This window comes from Rana temporaria, chromosome 2 (genome assembly GCF_905171775.1).
Source record: "Rana temporaria chromosome 2, aRanTem1.1, whole genome shotgun sequence".
In the NCBI taxonomy this organism is placed as follows: domain Eukaryota; kingdom Metazoa; phylum Chordata; class Amphibia; order Anura; family Ranidae; genus Rana; species Rana temporaria.
This window is the reverse complement of record NC_053490.1, coordinates 167,539,681-167,559,655: the sequence shown is the minus strand read 5'-3', so window position 1 is coordinate 167,559,655 and position 19,975 is coordinate 167,539,681. Positions and strand designations below refer to the sequence as shown.

General features: G+C 41.4%; 1 protein-coding gene across 1 annotated transcript in view; it reads right to left on the bottom strand.

The window, feature by feature from the left end:
• PIBF1 (progesterone immunomodulatory binding factor 1) overlaps positions 1–19,975 on the bottom strand; it is a 217,681-nt gene that overhangs the window by 12,864 nt on the left and 184,842 nt on the right. The window contains exon 16 of the mRNA XM_040341371.1: positions 13,509–13,593. Within this exon, the coding sequence (XP_040197305.1) occupies positions 13,509–13,593 (85 nt within the window). The remainder of the gene's footprint in view (positions 1–13,508; positions 13,594–19,975) is intronic.

Below are 19,975 nucleotides of genomic sequence, written 5' to 3'. Positions count from 1 at the left end.
CGGACGTTCAGAGGCAGTTGGATGCTTTTTTCAACTGCCCCTGAACTCATTCAATGTTATCTTATGTGATCATGTACACAGTCTCATTTACAGTCGTTTTTAGGCAGTTGTTTTTAACAGCGTTTCTTTGATAGCAAAAAATTAGTTCAGACGCCGGAGATTTCCACGTTTCAGACGCCAAACGCGGCTTAATGCGGTCCCGGCGTTTAGCCTCATTATCGTTTATAGCCGTTTTTTGTTTTTGCCCATTTTTCTTTTTAGAAACGCTTCTAAATGCGGAAAAATGCAGCTAAACGCGGCACGTAAACTAGGCAAAACAGACGTTTTAAACGTGGGTTACGATCTGTCAAGTTTAATCATTGAGGAGCAGTTGTAAAAAATTCTGTGTACATGGAGCCTAACCCTCTGGTCTTTAATTTTATTCTAAGGCCCCGTACACACGGTCGGACAAAACCGATGAGAATTCAGTTTCATCGGACCAAACCAACCGTGTGTATAGGCCATCGGTCTGTTTTCCTTCGGTCCAAAATTTTAAAACATGCTTCAAACCCGAACCGATGGACAGCTTCCCGATCGGACCAAACCGATGGTTAGTACAGAAAAGCATCGGTTCAAAACCAGCGCATGCTCAGAATCAAGTCGACGCATGCTTGGAAGCATTGAACTTCGGTTTTTTTCAGCACGTCGTGTGTTTTAAGTCACCGCGTTCTGACCCGATCGGATTTTGAACTGATGGTGTGTACACACATCAGGCCACTTCAGCGGTGAACCGATGAAAACGGTCCGTCGGACCATTCTCATCGGTTTTGTCCGACCGTGTGTATGGGGCCTTAATGTACTGTCTTTTCTTTTATCCTGTAAAGTGCAGTGCCAACTGTTGGCACTATTAAAATCCTGTATAATAATAATATAATCAAATAATAACATGTCTAATATGTGCCAAGCAATAATGTTTCTGGTTTCAGTTCATGTAATTTCGAGAACTCTGGGCTTCCCTAACCATCATGACTCAACAGACCTGGAACCAAAACATTTTCATATTTCATGACCTAGGGAAGCTCAACACTTTTAAGGTATAATAAAACAGAATCTACAACGTTTTATCTCCAGGAAGCACGTCTAGTAGTGAAAAGCAGACAGTGCAAAATAAGCAAGTTACCTAGGTAATGTAAAATTCAAAATTGAACTGCAGCATGAAATAGCCGTGTAAAAGTTGCTTTAGGTCCTCTAATAAATCAATAGATTTTTCCAGCCCTGTGCCATTTCTTAAAACAAGACGGACTGCATATGCCAAGTTATTTAGCATTAACTATTTGCACAACTCAGCCATGTGCAGTGGCATGCTAAAACATCTCAACTGCACAGCAGCTGTTTCAGTGGACTGCATAGCTGATGCCAATATGCTGCTTTGAGTTGTAAACTCTGTACACACGTTGCCAAGGGGATACATAGACAGAATTGCTTGATGAAAATAGCTCAGACAAGTATATTAGCATCTACATGTTCTATCATTAGAGATAAATGAGCCTATGTTTTGATACTAACAAGTGGTCTGCACACACATGTTATGGAAGCTCTAAAAAGAAACAACGCAGATCAGTCAAATGGGAAATCTGTTCTACAACTGAAACTGACCTAGATACAGTCTGTGTCATTAAAATATCCCCCCCCCCCCCATTACTTAAAAGTTATTAGGAACATATAGCTTTTATTAGACAAAAGTAAAAAATTACACTATATTGCCAAATGCACGTGGACACTCCTCCAGGTGTTTCAAGTGATGAGCACATGCTTACAACTGCTTTAAAGCAGAGGTCCGCCTAATAAAAAAATATTAAAAGCCAGCAGCTACAAATACTGCAGCTGCTGACTTTTAATAAAGGGACACTTACCTGTCCAGGGCGCCCGCAATGTCAGCACCCAAGGCCGACCTGTTCCTCGGATGCTGCCGCTGCCATCCTCGGTGAGGGAATCAGGAAGTGAAGTGTTGCGGCTTCACTTCCCGGTTCCCTACTGTGCATGCGCATCCTCACTGGTCCCTGCTGTCTTCTGGGACCTGTGCTTCTCAGAAGACGGGAGGTGGCGTAACCCCTGCGGGGGTCTATGCCCAGGAACGGGTGCAAATACCTGTATTATACAGGTATTTGCACCCCCCCCCGGAAGGTGCCAAATGGGACACCGGAGGGGGGGGAGGGTTCAGAAAAGTGGAGGTTCCATTTTTGTGTGGACCTCCGCTTTAAGGTACACAAAGAAATAATCAATAAGGCAAAAGCACCACGTGATAACCAACCAAATCATAATTTAAAGATACAGTCTATCCAAAAGCAGGTACACAGTGCTCACTTCTAATGCCTCGTACACACGACCGGTTTTCCCGACGATAAAACTGCCATTTTTTAGATTGGTCAGGAAAACTGGTCGTGTGTATGCTCCATAGCAGTTTTCCCAACGAGAAAACTGGCCGCAAATTTTTTTGAACCTGCTCTACTTTTTACCGTTGTATTTCCCGTCAGTCTTTTTCTCGTCGCGAAAACCGCTCGTGTGTAGGCTTTTTCGAGGGGGGAAAAAACATGCATGCTCAGAATCAAGTATGAGACGGGAGCGCTCGTTCTGGTAAGACTAGCGTTCGTAATGGAGATAGCACATTTGTCACGCTGTAACGGACTGAAAAGCACAAGGATGAAAAGCGCGAATAGTCTCTCACCAAACATTACTAACACAAGGATCAGCAAAAGCAGCCAAAAGGTTGGCGCCATTTTAATGGAACATCCCCTTTATAGTGCCGTCGTACGCGTTGGACGTCACTGCGCTTTGGTCGTGTTTGACTGAACGTGTGTATGCAAGGCAGGCTTGAGAGGAATCACTTTGTGAAAAACTTTGGGTTTTGGCATGTCAGGAAAACCGGACGCGTGTACAGGTACAGCTCTGCTTTACAAAAAGGTTGCAGTTCCCACACTTCATCACCTTTCCTAATCTCACATTTCCTTCAAGGTATTCCACACCAATGATGATATCACTGAGATTTTGCAATACTATAAATGTTCTAGTTTCTAGAAACTAGTCACATCTTTCTGAACATATGTTCATTATTATGCAAAACTCCAGATGACACTACAACACATCATTTAAAGTGCTCCAATCTTTACACACACACACACAACCATTTGTCAATTCTATATATTGACAGGCAATACTATTATTTCAAATGTGATAGAACAATGAAGAATGTACAAGTTATAGATCTGCATGATCACTTGTCAGCAAAAACAATATATTACCATAATGGCCCCATATAATACATATTTATTATTAGTAAAGAAATGACATTTTCTGCTAGAACATGCAAAGCTTATCATTCTCTTTGCCTGACACAATCGACCTAGATAAAGGAGAGCATTTTAAATGTTAGGTAAAGGTTAACTACTTAAACGATTGGCTAATTAGGTAATAAGGATCCATTTTAACTGTGTAATGTTTTTTTCTACTGAATGTAAGTCAGTAGCCCCTTATCTTTACAATGTATATAGACTGGAAATGTTATTGCATTCGCACAAGAACACAAATCCTATATTGCTTTGACATACTTTACACCCAAAAGTGTCATACCATAATCACATGAATTACATTTTTATTTTATGGTAAAGTAATACACCTCCAGAATGAATACAATTGTCCCAGCTGGTTCTTTATTTTCAAAGGTCTTACTGCTGGTTAGGAGTGGTCTTTGAGAAAGGGATCCCTCCTGGTACTACATGGAAGCATACGCCTTTCTAAAACTTAAATGAGGCATGCTTTAGGCATAACGGTGCTTTGATTGCTAATATCATCTACATCTGAGGCCTCAACATTTTACTGTCCTTCAGTCTTTAGTGGGGCTGGACTGTGACCAGTGAGAGTATACAGTGTATTTTTGGTATCCATAAGAGCATTACTGCCCATCATTGGTGTCAGTGGCAGGAATAGTGCCCCATCATTGGTGTCAGTGGCAGGAATAGTGCCCCATCATTGGTGTCAGTGGCAGGAATAGTGCCCCATCATTGGTGTCAGTGGCAGGAATAGTGCCCCATCATTAGTGTCAGTGGAAATAATAGTGCCCCATCATTGGTGTCAGTAGAAAGAATAGTGCCCCATAATTGGTGTCAGTGGCAGGAATAGTGCCCATCACATCATTGGTGTCAGTGGAAAGAATAGTGCCCCATCATAGGTGTCAGTGGGAGGAAGTGTCCCATCATTGGTGTCAGTGGGAGGAATAGTGTCCCATCATTGGAGTCAGTGGGAGGAATAGTGTCCCATCATAGGTGTCAGTGGGAGGAATAGTGTCCCATCATAGGTGTCAGTGGGAGGAATAGTGTCCCATCATAGGTGTCAGTGGGAGGAATAGTGTCCCATCATTGGTGTCAGTGGGAGGAATAGTGTCCCATTATAGTTGTCAGTGGGAGGAATAGTGTCCCATCATTGGTGTCAGTGGGAGGAATAACGTCCCATCATTGGTGTCAGTGGGAGGAATAGTGTCCCATCATTGGTGTCAGTGGGAGGAAGTGTCCCATCATTGGTGTCAGTGGGAGGAATAGTGTCCCATCATTGGAGTCAGTGGGAGGAATAGTGTCCCATCATAGGTGTCAGTGGGAGGAATAGTGTCCCATCATAGGTGTCAGTGGGAGGAATAGTGTCCCATCATTGGTGTCAGTGGGAGGAATAGTGTCCCATTATAGTTGTCAGTGGGAGGAATAGTGTCCCATCATTGGTGTCAGTGGGAGGAATAACGTCCCATCATTGGTGTCAGTGGGAGGAATAACGTCCCATCATTGGTGTCAGTGGGAGGAATAGTGTCCCATCATTGGTGTCAGTGGGAGGAATAACGTCCCATCATTGGTGTCAGTGGGAGGAATAGTGTCCCATCATTGGTGTCAGTGGGAGGAAGTGTCCCATCATTGGTGTCAGTGGGAGGAATAGTGTCCCATCATTGGAGTCAGTGGGAGGAATAGTGTCCCATCATAGGTGTCAGTGGGAGGAATAGTGTCCCATCATAGGTGTCAGTGGGAGGAATAGTGTCCCATCATTGGTGTCAGTGGGAGGAATAGTGTCCCATTATAGGTGTCAGTGGGAGAAATAGTGTCCCATCATTGGGGTCAGTGGGAGGAATAGCGTCCCATCATTGGGGTCAGTGGGAGGAATAGTATCCCATCATTGGAGTCAGTGGGAGGAATAGTGTCCCATCATAGTTGTCAGTGGGAGGAGTAGTGCCCCATCATAGGTGTCAGTGGGGGGAAGTGTCCCATCATTGGAGTCAGCGGGAGGAATAGTGTCCCATTATAGGTGTCAGTGGGAGAAATAGTGTCCCATCATTGGGGTCAGTGGGAGGAATAGCGTCCCATCATTGGGGTCAGTGGGAGGAATAGTATCCCATCATTGGAGTCAGTGGGAGGAATAGTGTCCCATCATAGTTGTCAGTGGGAGGAATAGTGTCCCATCATAGTTGTCAGTGGGAGGAATAGTGTCCCATCATTGGTGTCAGTGGGAGGAATAGTGTCCCATCATTGGTGTCAGTGGGAGGAATAGTGTCCCATTATAGTTGTCAGTGGGAGGAATAGTGTCCCATCATAGTTGTCAGTGGGAGGAATAATGCTCCATCATTGGTGTCTATGGGAGAACAAGTGCCCCATTGTTGTCAGTAGCAGGTATTATGCCCCATTGTTGATATCAGTGGGAAGAAAAGTGCTCCAAGGGCCAGATAAAGACAAGCAAATGGCTGCAGTTTTGAGACCACTAATCTACATGTATGTAATGGTATATGAGATTTTACCTGAAGAGAGCCCTGAATGTTAAATGTTCAAGTGGCAATAGGGCTTACCCATTGAGGCTTCTGTTACACAATGGAGACAACTAACAGCCCTTGGATAATATTTAGAAGGTGTACTAATTGAAGTAAACACATAAGGTGGATCTAGAAGGACTAAGATGGTTCGTTCAAATACGCGTCTTAGATTTATATTAGGAAGTGTCCAGTTTTGCAATGTTATATGTCATTACAAGGTTAAATTCCTAGGTTAGCAGCATACATTAAATGTTTTTTTATTCTCCAATAACAGCAGTGAGAAATCCCAAAGCTTTGTTAATACATTATATCCTTATCTATGTTTACATCAAGAAGCACTCCTGTGCAGAATGACTTCAGAGTTTACACAGCTGCAACTCTATAAAATTTCATTTAACTCCCTGATACATTGCCAACCTGCCTATATGACTTCATTACGCTGCATGGTGAAATGTTTTCAATGTCTGGCCACCTAGGCAGGGGAGCTCTCCCCATTTATAACAGCAACTAAAGCAGGAAGATGCGTGCTCACCAGCATACCAATCTAATCTTATAATACAAACAATTCAGTAAGACTATTTTTAAGGGAGTACAAAACACTTTACTATACAACCAATATTAAAGGGGTTGTTTTTTTATTTTCTAAATAGGTTCCTTTAAGCTAGTGCATTGTTGGTTCACTTACCTTTTCCTTCAATTTCCCTTCTAAATGAGCATAAATATAACACAAACATGTCAGAATTGAGTTGGAAAAAGGATCACCCCCTTGTGTCAGTATTTTGTTGAACCACCTTTTGCTTTAATTACAGCCTTTAGTCTGTTAGGGGTTGTCTCTACTAACTTTGCACATCTAGACTTATATTTGCCCACTCTTCTTTGCAGAACTGCTTTAAGTAAATAGTGACCATTTGTGGACTGCAGTCTTCAAGTCATTCCACAGATTTTCAATGGGATTTAAGTCTGGGCTCTGACTAGGCCATGCAAGGACATTCATCTTTTTCTCCTTTAATTACTGTGTGATCATTTTTGCTGTGTGCTTTGAGTTACTGTCATGTTGGAAGGTAAACCTTCTTCCCAATGACAACTTCCTGGCAGAGGGCAGCAGATTTTCCTCAATAATTTGACGGTATTTTTCCTTCTATCCTGACAAGTGTTCCAGTCCTTGCTGCAGAGAAACAGCCCTATAACAGGATATTACCACCAGACATATCATTTGGTGATGAGGCCAAAAAATTCCATTTTAACCTCATGTGATGATCATAACACCTATTTCCATGTGACCTCAGAATCTTTACCCACTTGCCTACTGGGCACTTTTCAACTCCTTCCTGCCCAGTCCAATTTTCAGAGTGGTCACATTTTGAATAACAATTGCATAGTCATGCTACACTGTATCCATATGACATTTTTATAATTTTTTTTTTAACACAAATAGAACTTTCTTTTAGTGGTATTTAATCACCACTTGGGTTTTTATTTTTTGCTAAACAAACAAAAAAAAGACTGAAAATTTTGAAAAACGTCTTTCAGTTTGTTATAAAATTTCCCAAACAGGTAATTTTTCTCCTTCACTGATGTGCACTGATGAGGCGGCACTGATGAAGAGGCACTAATATGTAGAATTGATGGTCACTAATAGGCAGCACTGATAGGCGGCACTGATGGACACCGATAGGCGGCACCGGATAGGCAGCACTGGAGTGCCCCATTAGGGGGCACTGATTGGCACTGTTGGGATTGCAGTGATAATCAGTGCCCTGATTATCAGTGTAGATGTCACTTTAACACAAGACAGTCATCGTCTCTCCTCTCATGCTGTCAGCACGAAGAAAGGAATGCTGATAACTAGCTTGTGTTTACATCATGATAAGCTGATCACGTGGTAAAGGGCTGCTGTGATTGGCCCTTTACCCCAATCTGTGATCAGCTGTGTTCTAAGGACACAGCGATCACAGAGTGCGCCACAGGGGGCGAGCTGTAGCTGTTTTTCAGCTATAGCGCGGGTGGGAACTGGTTAAGGTGTGTTTTAGCAAAGCTCAGTAATGGCTGCACGTGGCCTTTCTTGAGGAGTGGCTTTTTTCTTGCAACCCTCACATGCAAGCCACTTTTGTGGAGAATTTCAGATATTGTTGTTACATGCACATAATCACCACTTTTTGTCATAAATTCCTGCAACTGCTTCCAAGTTGCTGTAGGCCTATTGGTAGCCTCTCTGACCAGTTTCCTCTTGGCTCTTTCATCCAGTTTGGAGCGACGTCCTGACTCAGGGAGATTCTGTGTTGTACCAAATACCTCCCCCACTTCTTAATAACAGACTTCACTGTGCTTCTAAGCATTGATAAAGCCTTTGAAATATTTTTTAATCCATCTTCTGACTTGTGCCTGTCCCCAACTTTATCCCAGAGATCTTTTGAGAGTGCCTTGCCACCCATAGTAAATAATTTGCTTCAGTCGCACTTGCACTACCCAGGGACTGAAATGCTCCAGGAAAGCTCTTTTCATGCTGAGCTAATTAAAATTAACAGAGCTGATCGCAGTTGAAAGTATTTTGTGTGCCATTGAGAAGGTGATTAGCTACACCTGATTGATTTTACAAGTCATTTTCAGGATGGGGGGTTGATCCTTTTTCCAACTCGGTGATTCTGTTTTTACATGTTTTTTTTTTCTGACATGTTGGGGTTATATCTTTCACTTGGATGTTACAAGTTCCATGAGTAAATACAACTTTATAAAATGAAAACTGTGTCCATCCTAATTTCAGGCTCAAAAGCAACAAAACGTGATTATTTTAAGGGGGGGGGGAATAATTTCTATACCCACTGTAAAATGTAATGACATTTACAATGCACAGAAACAAATACAAGTGCATTTTTACAGCAGTAGATCTATCAGTTCAGCAAGATGGCACCTGGGCCCTCCTAGAGTGATTTTGTCACACAGGTCACGCTGGGAGGGGCCTGGGGCCATCTTGCTGAACTGACAGATCTACACAAAGTATATGCATGCTGTAAATAGGCATGTATATGTGTCTCTGCACATTGTGAGTGTTATTCCTCTCGACCAGGAAAGGCCGTAGGTGGACTGAAATTTGGGCAGTTCTTGATAAATTGGCCAAACTGAGATCCATCTATAGCCAGCTTTAGTTATCTTTTTTAACTAGCCAATTTTTACAATAGATGTGCACTCCTGTGCAGGTTATTTGTCATGTCTAAAGTATGGACATCTTTACATAAAGTTGCTGATAAATCTAGGCCTAATAAGAGATAAAGTGATTGCATCGCCAAACAGCGAAATTGTATGGGTGACTTATGTGACTAGTCCTCCCTCTTATTTATTTTTCAGTCCTCCCTCTTTTAAATAAAATTTTGCATTGTAACATTGCTTTAGAGAAAAATGTGTGCTCATTTTCCTTCCTCTTCTCCATATTTGTTACAAAACATAATTTTTCAATTTACATGGTCATTTGAACACCTATTACCCATATCTTTTTCAGCTCAACTATTATTCTGTAACAAGAGCATTCTCACCATGATTCTCCATGCTGCATTGAATCCTATTGTGTAGAACTGCTTGTTTTTTACACTTTCCTCCAAATCCCTATTTGACCCTTTCCAATACAGCTTTTGGCTACATACTGCAGACAGCCATGCCTAATGAGTAATGACATACTGTCTAGTAAATAGAATTGCACAAGTGAATTTCAGAGTTTGTGTTATATTACAGTATAAAAGAACAAATAGTTTGTGAGCATAATTTGCATAATTTGTACGCACAAAATTTTTGGGTGTAAACCTAAAACAGAGAAAACTATCAGGAAGCAAGGGCCATTCTGTTAGTAGTACCTTAACGAACAACCACATATAGGGTGGTCATGCAAGGGGACAGCCTTCAATAAAAAGATTGGGCAAGATTTTAATGTTAGACCCACCTGATTTCTACTCCCTGATTCTGGCCACTTGGGGGGGGGGGGGGGGGGGGAATCTTTAGATTTACATATACTGTATTTAAGCACATACGCTCCGTTTTGTGTTGAAAATAACTTTAAATAAAAACATTTTTGAGAATCATGATGTTCATTTTATGCAAAAAAAATCACGATTCTCATTTTTCCCATAATCATGCAGCTCTAATATACAGACAGACAAACAAACCAATAACCTTCCACAGAACACGCAGGGGTCAGTGCCAGCCGGCACAATATATTGCAAAGTCAGAAATGCCGAACAACTATGGCACGGTAAAACCTTATTGCTACGTTGGTTCTTGCTCAAGCATAAAAGCCAGGACATTATGGCTTCCAATCAAATAAAGGCCCCTAGAGTAACCCCGGACCACGCCATCAGATGGTGGGTTATTTTCTTATGGACTATTCAATCAGCTGTCGCTGTAGAGGTTTCAGCCAGCCATTTTGCCCACACTCTATCATATTTTTTTGGGCAACCTCTATTTTGATAGGTTTCCTTATAAAGAGGCAATACGTTGTTAACCTGTTTTTGAGGTGGGCCCGTTTCTTCCAGCAGAGAGTGATCATCTTCCTGGAGTAGAAAAGCAGGAGTCCTATCAGGGTTCTCTGTGCTCTCTTGGGGGCCAATTCCTTTACTAAACCCAGTAAAGAGGTCTGCGGTGTTGGGGCTATGTCTATTCCCACTATGTCCTGTACTACAGAGACCACTTGTGACCAATAATCCCTAATTGCTGGGCATGACCAGAAGACATGTATAAAATCACCTGGGTCTTTGGTACATCTCCAGCCAAGGACAGGGAGGTTTTCATTTTACGCAATCTGTACGGAGTGATATATGCCGGTGAACTATTTTGTATTGTACGAGACGATCTTGCAGCGAGACAATAATTTTGAATGGGAAGTCCCATACGTCCTCCCAGTCCTCGGAGTCCAGTCCCGGAATATAATGCATCCGTCGCTGACGAAACAATGACAATTCCGGGGAGGAAACCTGGAGGAGATGTGCATATAGGACAGAGGTCCATTTCTTCATACACTCATAGCGTACAACCCTCTCTAAATCGGCATGCACCACCTACGTGTCGTTGGGGTGTATTTGGGTCTTGAAAGCATGGGACAACAGTAAATACTATTGTAAGACACTAGATGGTTGAATGGAAATATGGTGGTATCTGCGGTAATTTCAGATATTAATTTGATACCACACTTGGCCATATTTTGGGGTCAGGTAGTGCGTAGAAGTGAGATAGGATGGGGTTGTTCCACAGGGGAGCGTTTGGGGAGACTGCTGTCCGTGGGTATTATTCAAGACCCAGTCCTGCTTTCGAGGGCCTTAGGATCGTGAGCATGGAGGGGGTTAAATCATATGGAGCTTTGAGTCCCCGAAGGTGTAGATGCGAGAGGGCCTCCACAGAACGAACCAGATGCATCCGGTACTAGCCACCAAACTAGACAGTCCGGAAAACGCCAATTCCCCCTGCGACACCGAACAGATCAGGGCAGTCAGTTTAAATCTTGGGAGGCTCGGGCCCCACGGGAAGGAAGAGAAAATTATATTTAGTTTAGTGAAAAAGGAACAGGGAATCCATTGTGGAGAATTACAAAACAGGTACGTGAATTTGGGGATTATTTTCATTTTTATAAGATTGATCGATTCTGGCCACCCTTAGCATCATGCGCGGTACACGCTATGTTTTTGTTTTTTTCTGTTCAACTCAGTGGGCTGAACAAAACTTACAGATCACCATACTAACATAAATGATGTTAGTGTGGCAATATCCCAAACTGAGCTACTGTATTCTGACAGCTGCCCCCCTCCCCCCACCAGAACACACTGTTTAGCGCTTGCAGCCAATGTCCTTAAAAGCATTTGATCACACCATGATCGGAGTGATCAAATAATTTAGATTTTTAAAAACGGAGTTTACATCTGGGTAAACCGAAAGTGGTGTAAGGTCATCACTTCCGGGTTACTATATCAGAGCCAAACAAAGCCATTCCGGTCTCTGTTCGGCTCTGTGATCAGCTGGCGGAAGTGCCGACTAGTCGATCAGGGCTCCCGGTTAAGACAGGAGATCCTGGCAAAAAGACACGGTAGGTGGCAAGAGGGGGAAGATTGCTTTTACATGAGAGCCAACTGTTGGCTCTTAAAAGAAAAAACGTACTGGGATGATGCCTGTAGCTGCAGCCCAGTATAACCAAGTCCAGTGACTTACCAGGTACGTGACTGGTCGGCTAATCGATATATATGGGGTGTGTGCCATGTCACTGCTCCAGTATGGTACCCAAGGGCTGTCACAGTAGTGTTTCCAACTTTCAGAAGGAACGCCAGTATATACATTGTTGTACACATTCACTTAATAAATGCTTCATATTTTTTTTTTTCATTTAACCAGCGGGTTGAAAGAAACAAAACACTTGACTCCCCCACATACACACACTTAATGTGGATGGGGGAATGCTTCTTGCTAAATTATTGCCTTTTGACAGCAGGAAAGCTTACTGGCTGTCAGAGTACACTGATCAGTGCTGCCAGCTGTAGCCAGCTGCACTGATCAATCAGGAAAAACCCAACAAGCTGGTTGTACAGAAGCGATCGGTAGATGAACTTCTGTATAACCAGCCGGCCCATACATGGATCGAAATTTGGCCGGTCCCTGATGAACCAGCCAAATTGTGATCCATGTATGACTGGCTTTACTAACTGTGACTTATATCTAGCTACACAATTCTGCTGCTCTTATCACATTACTGATCACTTTACGTTAGATCATTTTAGACTTTATATTTAAAGTTTTAACAATTGTTGAGGACCTTAAGACCTCGAGGGCATCACATACTTATGGCAGAACAGTACATTTCCTAAAGCCAATATGACTACAGTGAAAGCTGTACCCGAAACTAGATTAATAAAATCAACAAAGCACCAAAACTTTGCTGACAATGTAATTTTTTTTTTTTTTTTTAATAAGGACAGATGTATGTCTGCATCTTAGAGGCATTGAAAGGAATGAAGTAATAAGAAAAAACAGCTTTAGGGCTGACAACTATGAAATACAAGCCTGTAAGTTAAAAGACTGTCTAATGTACATGACATAGTTTATCTGGGTGGTGCACAACTGACGAGACAGAAGTACTAAAGCACAAATACATTGTGTAAATTAATGTAATTAAGTCACTTTAAGGATAATGTACCTGCAACATGCACAAGAACATAGTAGATTTTTTTTTTGTAATTCTGAATAGAAAAACAGCTTGCCTGAGTGTGCTTCTATGCTAAAGACTTAAGCAAGTAATGGGCCTTTTTATGCGACTTCAAGGGCAACATTTAAAAATACACAAATCCTTTACAATTACAGGGTTGGGGCATGCCTTAAAGCTGTATGTGGCGTTGGAAAACAGAGTAGCACAGAATATGTAGCTCACAACTGCAATTTACAGTATAGTACAGTATTTCTTCATTCACAGAATTGTCAACTATCCATAACAATTCCAACGCACACCAACAAATATACTTACTGTGACCCCACCCTTTTATAGTGATAAATAACACTTCTGTAGGAAAGGTCATGTTTATTGAGGGGAATTTGTTACTATGACTAAATTAAGCTCATACACAAATGCGTATTCATTGAGGGGAAAAACATTTACATATATACAGTATGCAGATTACAGAGAAACATACAAATGCCCATGTACTTTATTTAAAATAAGAAACTTATGTTATACCTCTCGGTGACTTAGTAACTTCTCCAAGTCTGAGGCCATTTGGTTTTTGACACGAAGGAGACCAGACTTTTCTGTATTTAAATTACTAAAGGATAAAAACAAAAAGAGATCACACAGGGTCATTGCTTTTCAAAGTTCAAATCACACAACACTTCCTCAAGCACAACTCTACCATTTTTATTTTACAATTTTTTTTTTTGTCTTGAGTTGAGTAGATGTACATTTAAACATTTGCTGTCAGGTGTGTTGCAGATGTGATGTGTTAAATGCAAAACAAAAGAAATAATAAAAAAACTCCTGCCTGTTGAATCTTTAGTGAATTTTTAAGTCAAGGCATTAAAGCTATGCATTTAAAATGTGCAATATATATTGGACATTTCAAGCAGAGGTGTGAATACTACCTTAAAGTAAATCTGTCACAAATCTGGGCAATTTAAGAATACATTAACAGAGTCTACAGGGTGGGCCATTTATATGGATACACCAAAAACAAAAGTTGGATTCAAAATGGTCGACTTCAAAATGGCCGCCATGGTCACCACCCATCTTGAAAAGTTTCCTCCCTTACATATACTTATGTGCCAAAAACAGGAAGTTAATATCACCAACCATTCCCATTTTATTAAGGTGTATCTATATAAATGGCACACCCGGGTGGATCCATATAAATGGCCCACCCTGTACATTCAGTGAAACCCACATATGAAAATGATTAGTAGATCCAGAAATCCAACATGGTTGTTTTACTAAAGCCAAAATGGACCATTGACTTTCCAAGGGAATTTGTTACAGAGGTTAGTGAATAAGGGGAAGCTCTGTTGATTTCCACCATCTAATTATATTCAAGCAAAAGGGCTGATATATATATATATATATATATATATATATATAGATAGATCGATAGATAGATTTCTATCTCTCTCTTATATATTTTTTTTCCCCCTTGTACGTGATTGGGTATTTTTTTTAAAATGCAACTTTACCACATTCACTAAGCTCTAAGGCAAGTTAGCGTACAAAGTGAACGACATATTTGTTTTTAGTGAATCAACCTCAAGGAGTTGACAATAATTGCATTTTTTTCTGAAAAAGTTATGACTGGCCCCACCATTCACCAGAGCCTCTCTCGTGTTGAGCCAAGCCCACTCGTGATATTAAAAGAGCTACAAGAAGGCTTGGGAGATAAAGAGGCAAGGCCAAGCTTGGCTTTTACAGGAGTGTCAAGATTTGCATATAATGTTAGCTGCCTATATCAAGCATTTTCACAGCATATTTTTCTGAATATTTGTTTTCAGTTTGTTTGGCATCATGTCTCATGCTTTTTAACCACTTCAGCCCTGGAAGAATTTACCCCCTTCCTGACCAGAGCATTTTTTGCGATTCGGCACTGCGCCGCTTTAGCCGATATTTGCGTGGTCATGCGACGTTGTACTCAAACAAAATTGACATCCTTTTTTGACCACAAATAGAGATTTCTTTTGGTGGTATTTGATCACCTCTGCGGTTTAATTTTTTTGCGCTATAAACAAAAAAAGCGAAAATTTTGAATTTTTTTTTTTTTTACTTTTTGCTATAATAAATATCCCCCAAAAATACATATTAAAAACATTTGTTTTCCTCAGTTTATGCCGATACGTATTCTTCTACATATTTTTGGTAACATTTTTTTTCGCAATAAGCATATATTGATTGGTTTGCACAAAAGTTATAGCGTCTACAAAATAGGGGATAGATGTATGGCATTTTTATTATAATTTTTTTTACTAGTATCACTTACTAGTAACGGCGGCGATCTGTGGTTTTTATTGGGACTGCAACATTATGGCAGACACATCGGACACTTTTGACACTATTTTGTGACCATTGTCAGTGCCACTCATTACTGTATAAATGACACTGGTAGGGAAGGGGTTAAACACTAGGAGGTGATCAAGGGGTTAAATGTGTCCTAGAAAGTGATTCTAACTGTGGGGGGATGGGCTACCACTGTCATGACAGCGATCACTGCTCCCGATGACAGGGAGCAGTAGATCCCTGTCATGTCACTAGGAAGAACAGGGAAGTGCCTTGTTTACATAGACATCCCCCCGTTCTGCCTCTCCGTCTCATGATCACGGGGCCGCCGACGAACATCGAGTTTGCAGGTCCTGCGGGCACACTCCTGCGGTGTACGCCAAAAGAGCAAATATGTCCTAAACGGTGCATGTTTAAGAGATATTAATTTTACCTACAGGTAAGCTTTAGTGTAAGCTTACCTGTAGGTACAAATCAGAAAGCAGACTTTACTACTGCTTTAAAAAAAAAAAATGGTCCCTGATATTATTCATTTCAGAGTTCTAAGAGAACTTTGAGGTAGAATTGTTGGACCATTAACCAGATCTTTTTAATTAATCTCTTCTAACAGGAGAAGTTCTCCATGACTGGAGGACAGCCAATATTGTACACATATCCACAATAGGGGCAGCAAGGTAGACGCTGTCAATTACAGGCCAGTGAGTTTAACATAAGGTGTAGTCAAGTTAATGGAATCACTTCTAAAAAGAAGGATCACTGATCACTCAAAAAACACACAACTTGCAGGACCCATAGCAGCATGGCTTTAATAAGGGTAGATCATATCAGGCTATATCACTAATGTTTTAAATTAGGGTGGTGCTGTGGACATAGCATATCTTGATTTTTAGCACGACATTTGATACAGTTCCACATAATGATCTAATACAAAATTTGTACAAGCTAGGACTTAACCCTTGCGTGGTTCAGTGGATATGCAGTTGGCTAAAGGATACATACCAGAGTGTGGTTGTAAATAGGGTGCATTGGGAACAGAGACCAGTCACAAGGCTCTGTGTTAGGTCCTTTTCTACTTATTCTATATGTAAGCGATATAAATAAAGAGTCGGTTGGTAAGTTATGTATTTTGGCTGATGATACAAAGGTGTGCAATAGGGTTGATAGTCTGTAACATGGAACATGATTGGCATTGGAAGATTTGTCAAAGCAGTGAGAACTGCAGTTCAAATTTTTCTAAATGTAAAATAATGTACCTAGGGAGTAAGAATCCCTTGACAGAGTATAATATTGGGGGCACAGTGATGGTCACCGCCAGAAGATAAAAGACTCGGGAGTACTCATTTCAGATTATTGCAAAATGAGCAAACAGTGTGGCCAGGCATTGAAAACAGCTCAGTGGGAGAGATAGCTGAACTAACCTGGCATGGTTAGTACAGCGGTTCGAAAAAAAACCTAAGAGTGTGTACCCGGCTTTTGTATACTGTGTTTAGTTCTGGAGACCTCACTTACAAAAAGATATTGATAAGATAGAGTGAGTCCAGAGATGGGTAACAAAAATGGTGAAAGGTCTGATGGATAAAACATATCCGGAAAGACTTTAGGAACTTAAAGGGGCTGTAAAGTCAGAAGTTTTTTGATCTTAATGCAATCTATGCATTAAGTAAAAAAAACTCCTGTGTGCAGCAGCCCCCCTTATACTTACCTGAACCCCCTCTCTCTCCAGCAATGTCCACGAGTCCCTTGGCCATCTGGGACTCTCCCACCTGATTGGCTGAGACACAGCAGTGGCGCCATTGGCTCCCGCTGTTATCAATCAAAGTCAGTTAGCCAACTAGGAGAGAGGGGGAAGCTTGGTTTGGGTGCCCCTATAGCAAGCTGCTTGATGTGGGGGCACTTGACAGGAGGGAGGGGCCAGGATCAGCAAAGAGGAACCCGTAAAGAGAAGGATCGGGGCTGCTCTTTGCAAATCTACTGCACAGAGCAGGTAAGTATAACATGCTTGTTATTTAAGAAGAAGAAGATTTTTTTTTTTACAATTACTTTATTATGTAGTGTTTGGAGGTAAGAAGGGACATGACTGAAAACTTTAAATATATCAAGGGGGTGACTAAGGTTCACTAGCTATGACATCCATAGCTCCAAGGTGTGGTCGGCGGGGAGAGGGTTTACACCCACCAGCTATAGAGAAAGTGTCTGATTGGAGCTGCAGGTAATGCAATTTTGGCAGATTTATCCGATACATGTATGGGAGATGTTCATGTTGTTGTGTCCTTTCTACATGCACATAAAGAGGGGTTAATTTACCAAAACTGTAGAGAGCAAAATATGGTGCAGTTCTGCATAGAAACCAGCTTCCAGTTTTTTTTTTTTGTCAAAGCTTAAAGGGTTACTTAAAGCGGGGGTTCACCCTTAGAGGGCACTTTTCCCCCTTAGATTCCTGCTCGTTATTACTAGGGGAATCGGCTATTTATTTTAAAATATGTGCAGTACTTACCCGTTTACGAGACGCATCCTCTCCGTCGCTTCCGGGTATGGGCTTCGGGAATGGGCGTTCCTTCTTGATTGACAGGTTTCCGAGAGGCTTCCGACGGTCGCATCCATCGCGTCACGATTTTCCGAAAGAAGCCGAACGTCGGTGCGCAGGCGCAGTATAGAGCCGCACCGACGTTCGGCTTCTTTCGGCTACGAGTGACGCGATGGATGCGACCGTCGGAAGCCTCTCGGAAGAATGTCAATCAAGAAGGAACGCCCGCTCCCGAAGACCCATACCCGGAAGCGACGGAAGAAGATGCAGCTCGAAAACGGGTAAGTACTGCACATATTTTAATATAAATAGCCGATTCCCCTAGACCGAACGAGCAGGAAGCTAAGGGGAGATTTTTTTTTTTTTTTTAAATGGGTGAACTCCCGCTTTAAGGTTTAGAAATGGAGCAGAAGAAAGACACAGGACTTAGGGCTTTGGAGAGAGATAAACACTACAGACATATGTGCCTAGGTCAAATTTCATCAATTGGGTTTACATCCACTTGAATTGTTAACCTATGTCCAGGATAAACCAGTCCAGTTTCTACACATTAAAGTAAATGATGGACTGTTCCTAGTATAAAGGCATGCTTATACTAGATTGAACCATAGCTCACAAAATATGGAGAGATTCCAGTCTAGATGAATAATTGTATTACAGTAAAACCTTGGTTTGGGAGCGTTTTGCAAGACTAGCTAATTTTGACTTGATAAACAAGTAGCATCATGTCACAAGTATAAAAGAGAAGAGAGGCGCCTCTAAGTGTAGCAATATAGTTACATTTATTGAAGGTACAACATTTAGCAACATATTGCTACACTTAGAGGCGCCTCTCTTCTGTTTTATACTATGTAGCTTCTGATGGATTTTGCTTTGAATCCCCTTGTGGAGGCTGCCATTTGTGGATGGACATTTTATGGTTACACAACCTATTACATTGCTATAATATTTTTATATGGACTATAAACTGAAATTTGCTTTGATATAAGAGTGCTTTGAATTACAACCATGTTTCTGGAACAAATTAGGCTCTCAATCCAAGATTTTACTTTATACCTTTGTACATAATAAATCGAAGGTGATTGTGCAAAGTGTCAAAGTAATAACCTGAAATATTTCCTCAGCAATAGCTACACTCAATACATATCCACATATAAATATAATAAACCAATAATCGCGCTGCGCTATTAAAATGCATGTGCACGTCATATTAGCCAATCAAGTGATAAAACAAATTAAATTAAAAACAAATACATCAAGGGTCAATATGTGCAAATGCATAAATATATAAAAAGTCAGAAGAAAATCAATCAAAGTAAAACAGTGATCAGTGCTAAAAGGTAATGAATAGGAGCTACAGTGGTGACGTCAATACGCCCGCCGGGGTGCTGAACGTGTTTTACTGTGTTATATGCCGTTTTATTTCTGTTTATTGTAAGTAGTTTTACCTTTATTAAATGCAGATATTTCTGAACTACTACAATATAGGTTCCTGCTTTGCTTTCATCCCATACAGAGTTTGATGTGGACTGCCTTGGCTGTGTAATAACTCTCTCCTGAATCCCGGATCACGGTATGCATCTATCCCAGTCGGAAACTTCCAAAAAGTGCAGCCATACCTCCCATCTCTGAGGTCTTACCAGTTGGTAAGCGGCCTGTGAGTGGGGTGTGCACCTAGGTGTGAAGCATTGTTCACTCACATTGGATTACTGGATCTTAACCACTTTTTTACCACCGTACGACTACATACGTCCTCTCTTTGAAGAGGAATACCATTGTTATGGTAGCAGCTAGCTACCATAACCCCCGGCATCCACTTCAAGAGCGGGCGGTCCTCTTTTAAATAAAAGTGGTCTCTGCAGCAAATTGGCCGCAAGATCACTTTTATTGACAGCAGGAGAGGGCACTCCCCTCCCATCGTGCTCTGCTGCTTACCGTGGCCATCGGAGCCTCTTCCTAGCCTGACATGGAGACGAGTGAGGGGAAGATGGCCCCCACCCGTCTCCAAATCATTGCAGGGTGGAAGTGACATCAAAATGTCACTTCCACCCATAGCTTTTAAAAGGGCAATTTTTTTTATTGCAATTTTGTGCAAATATGAGATCTGAGGTCTTTTTGACCCCAAATCTCATATTTAAGAGGACCTGTC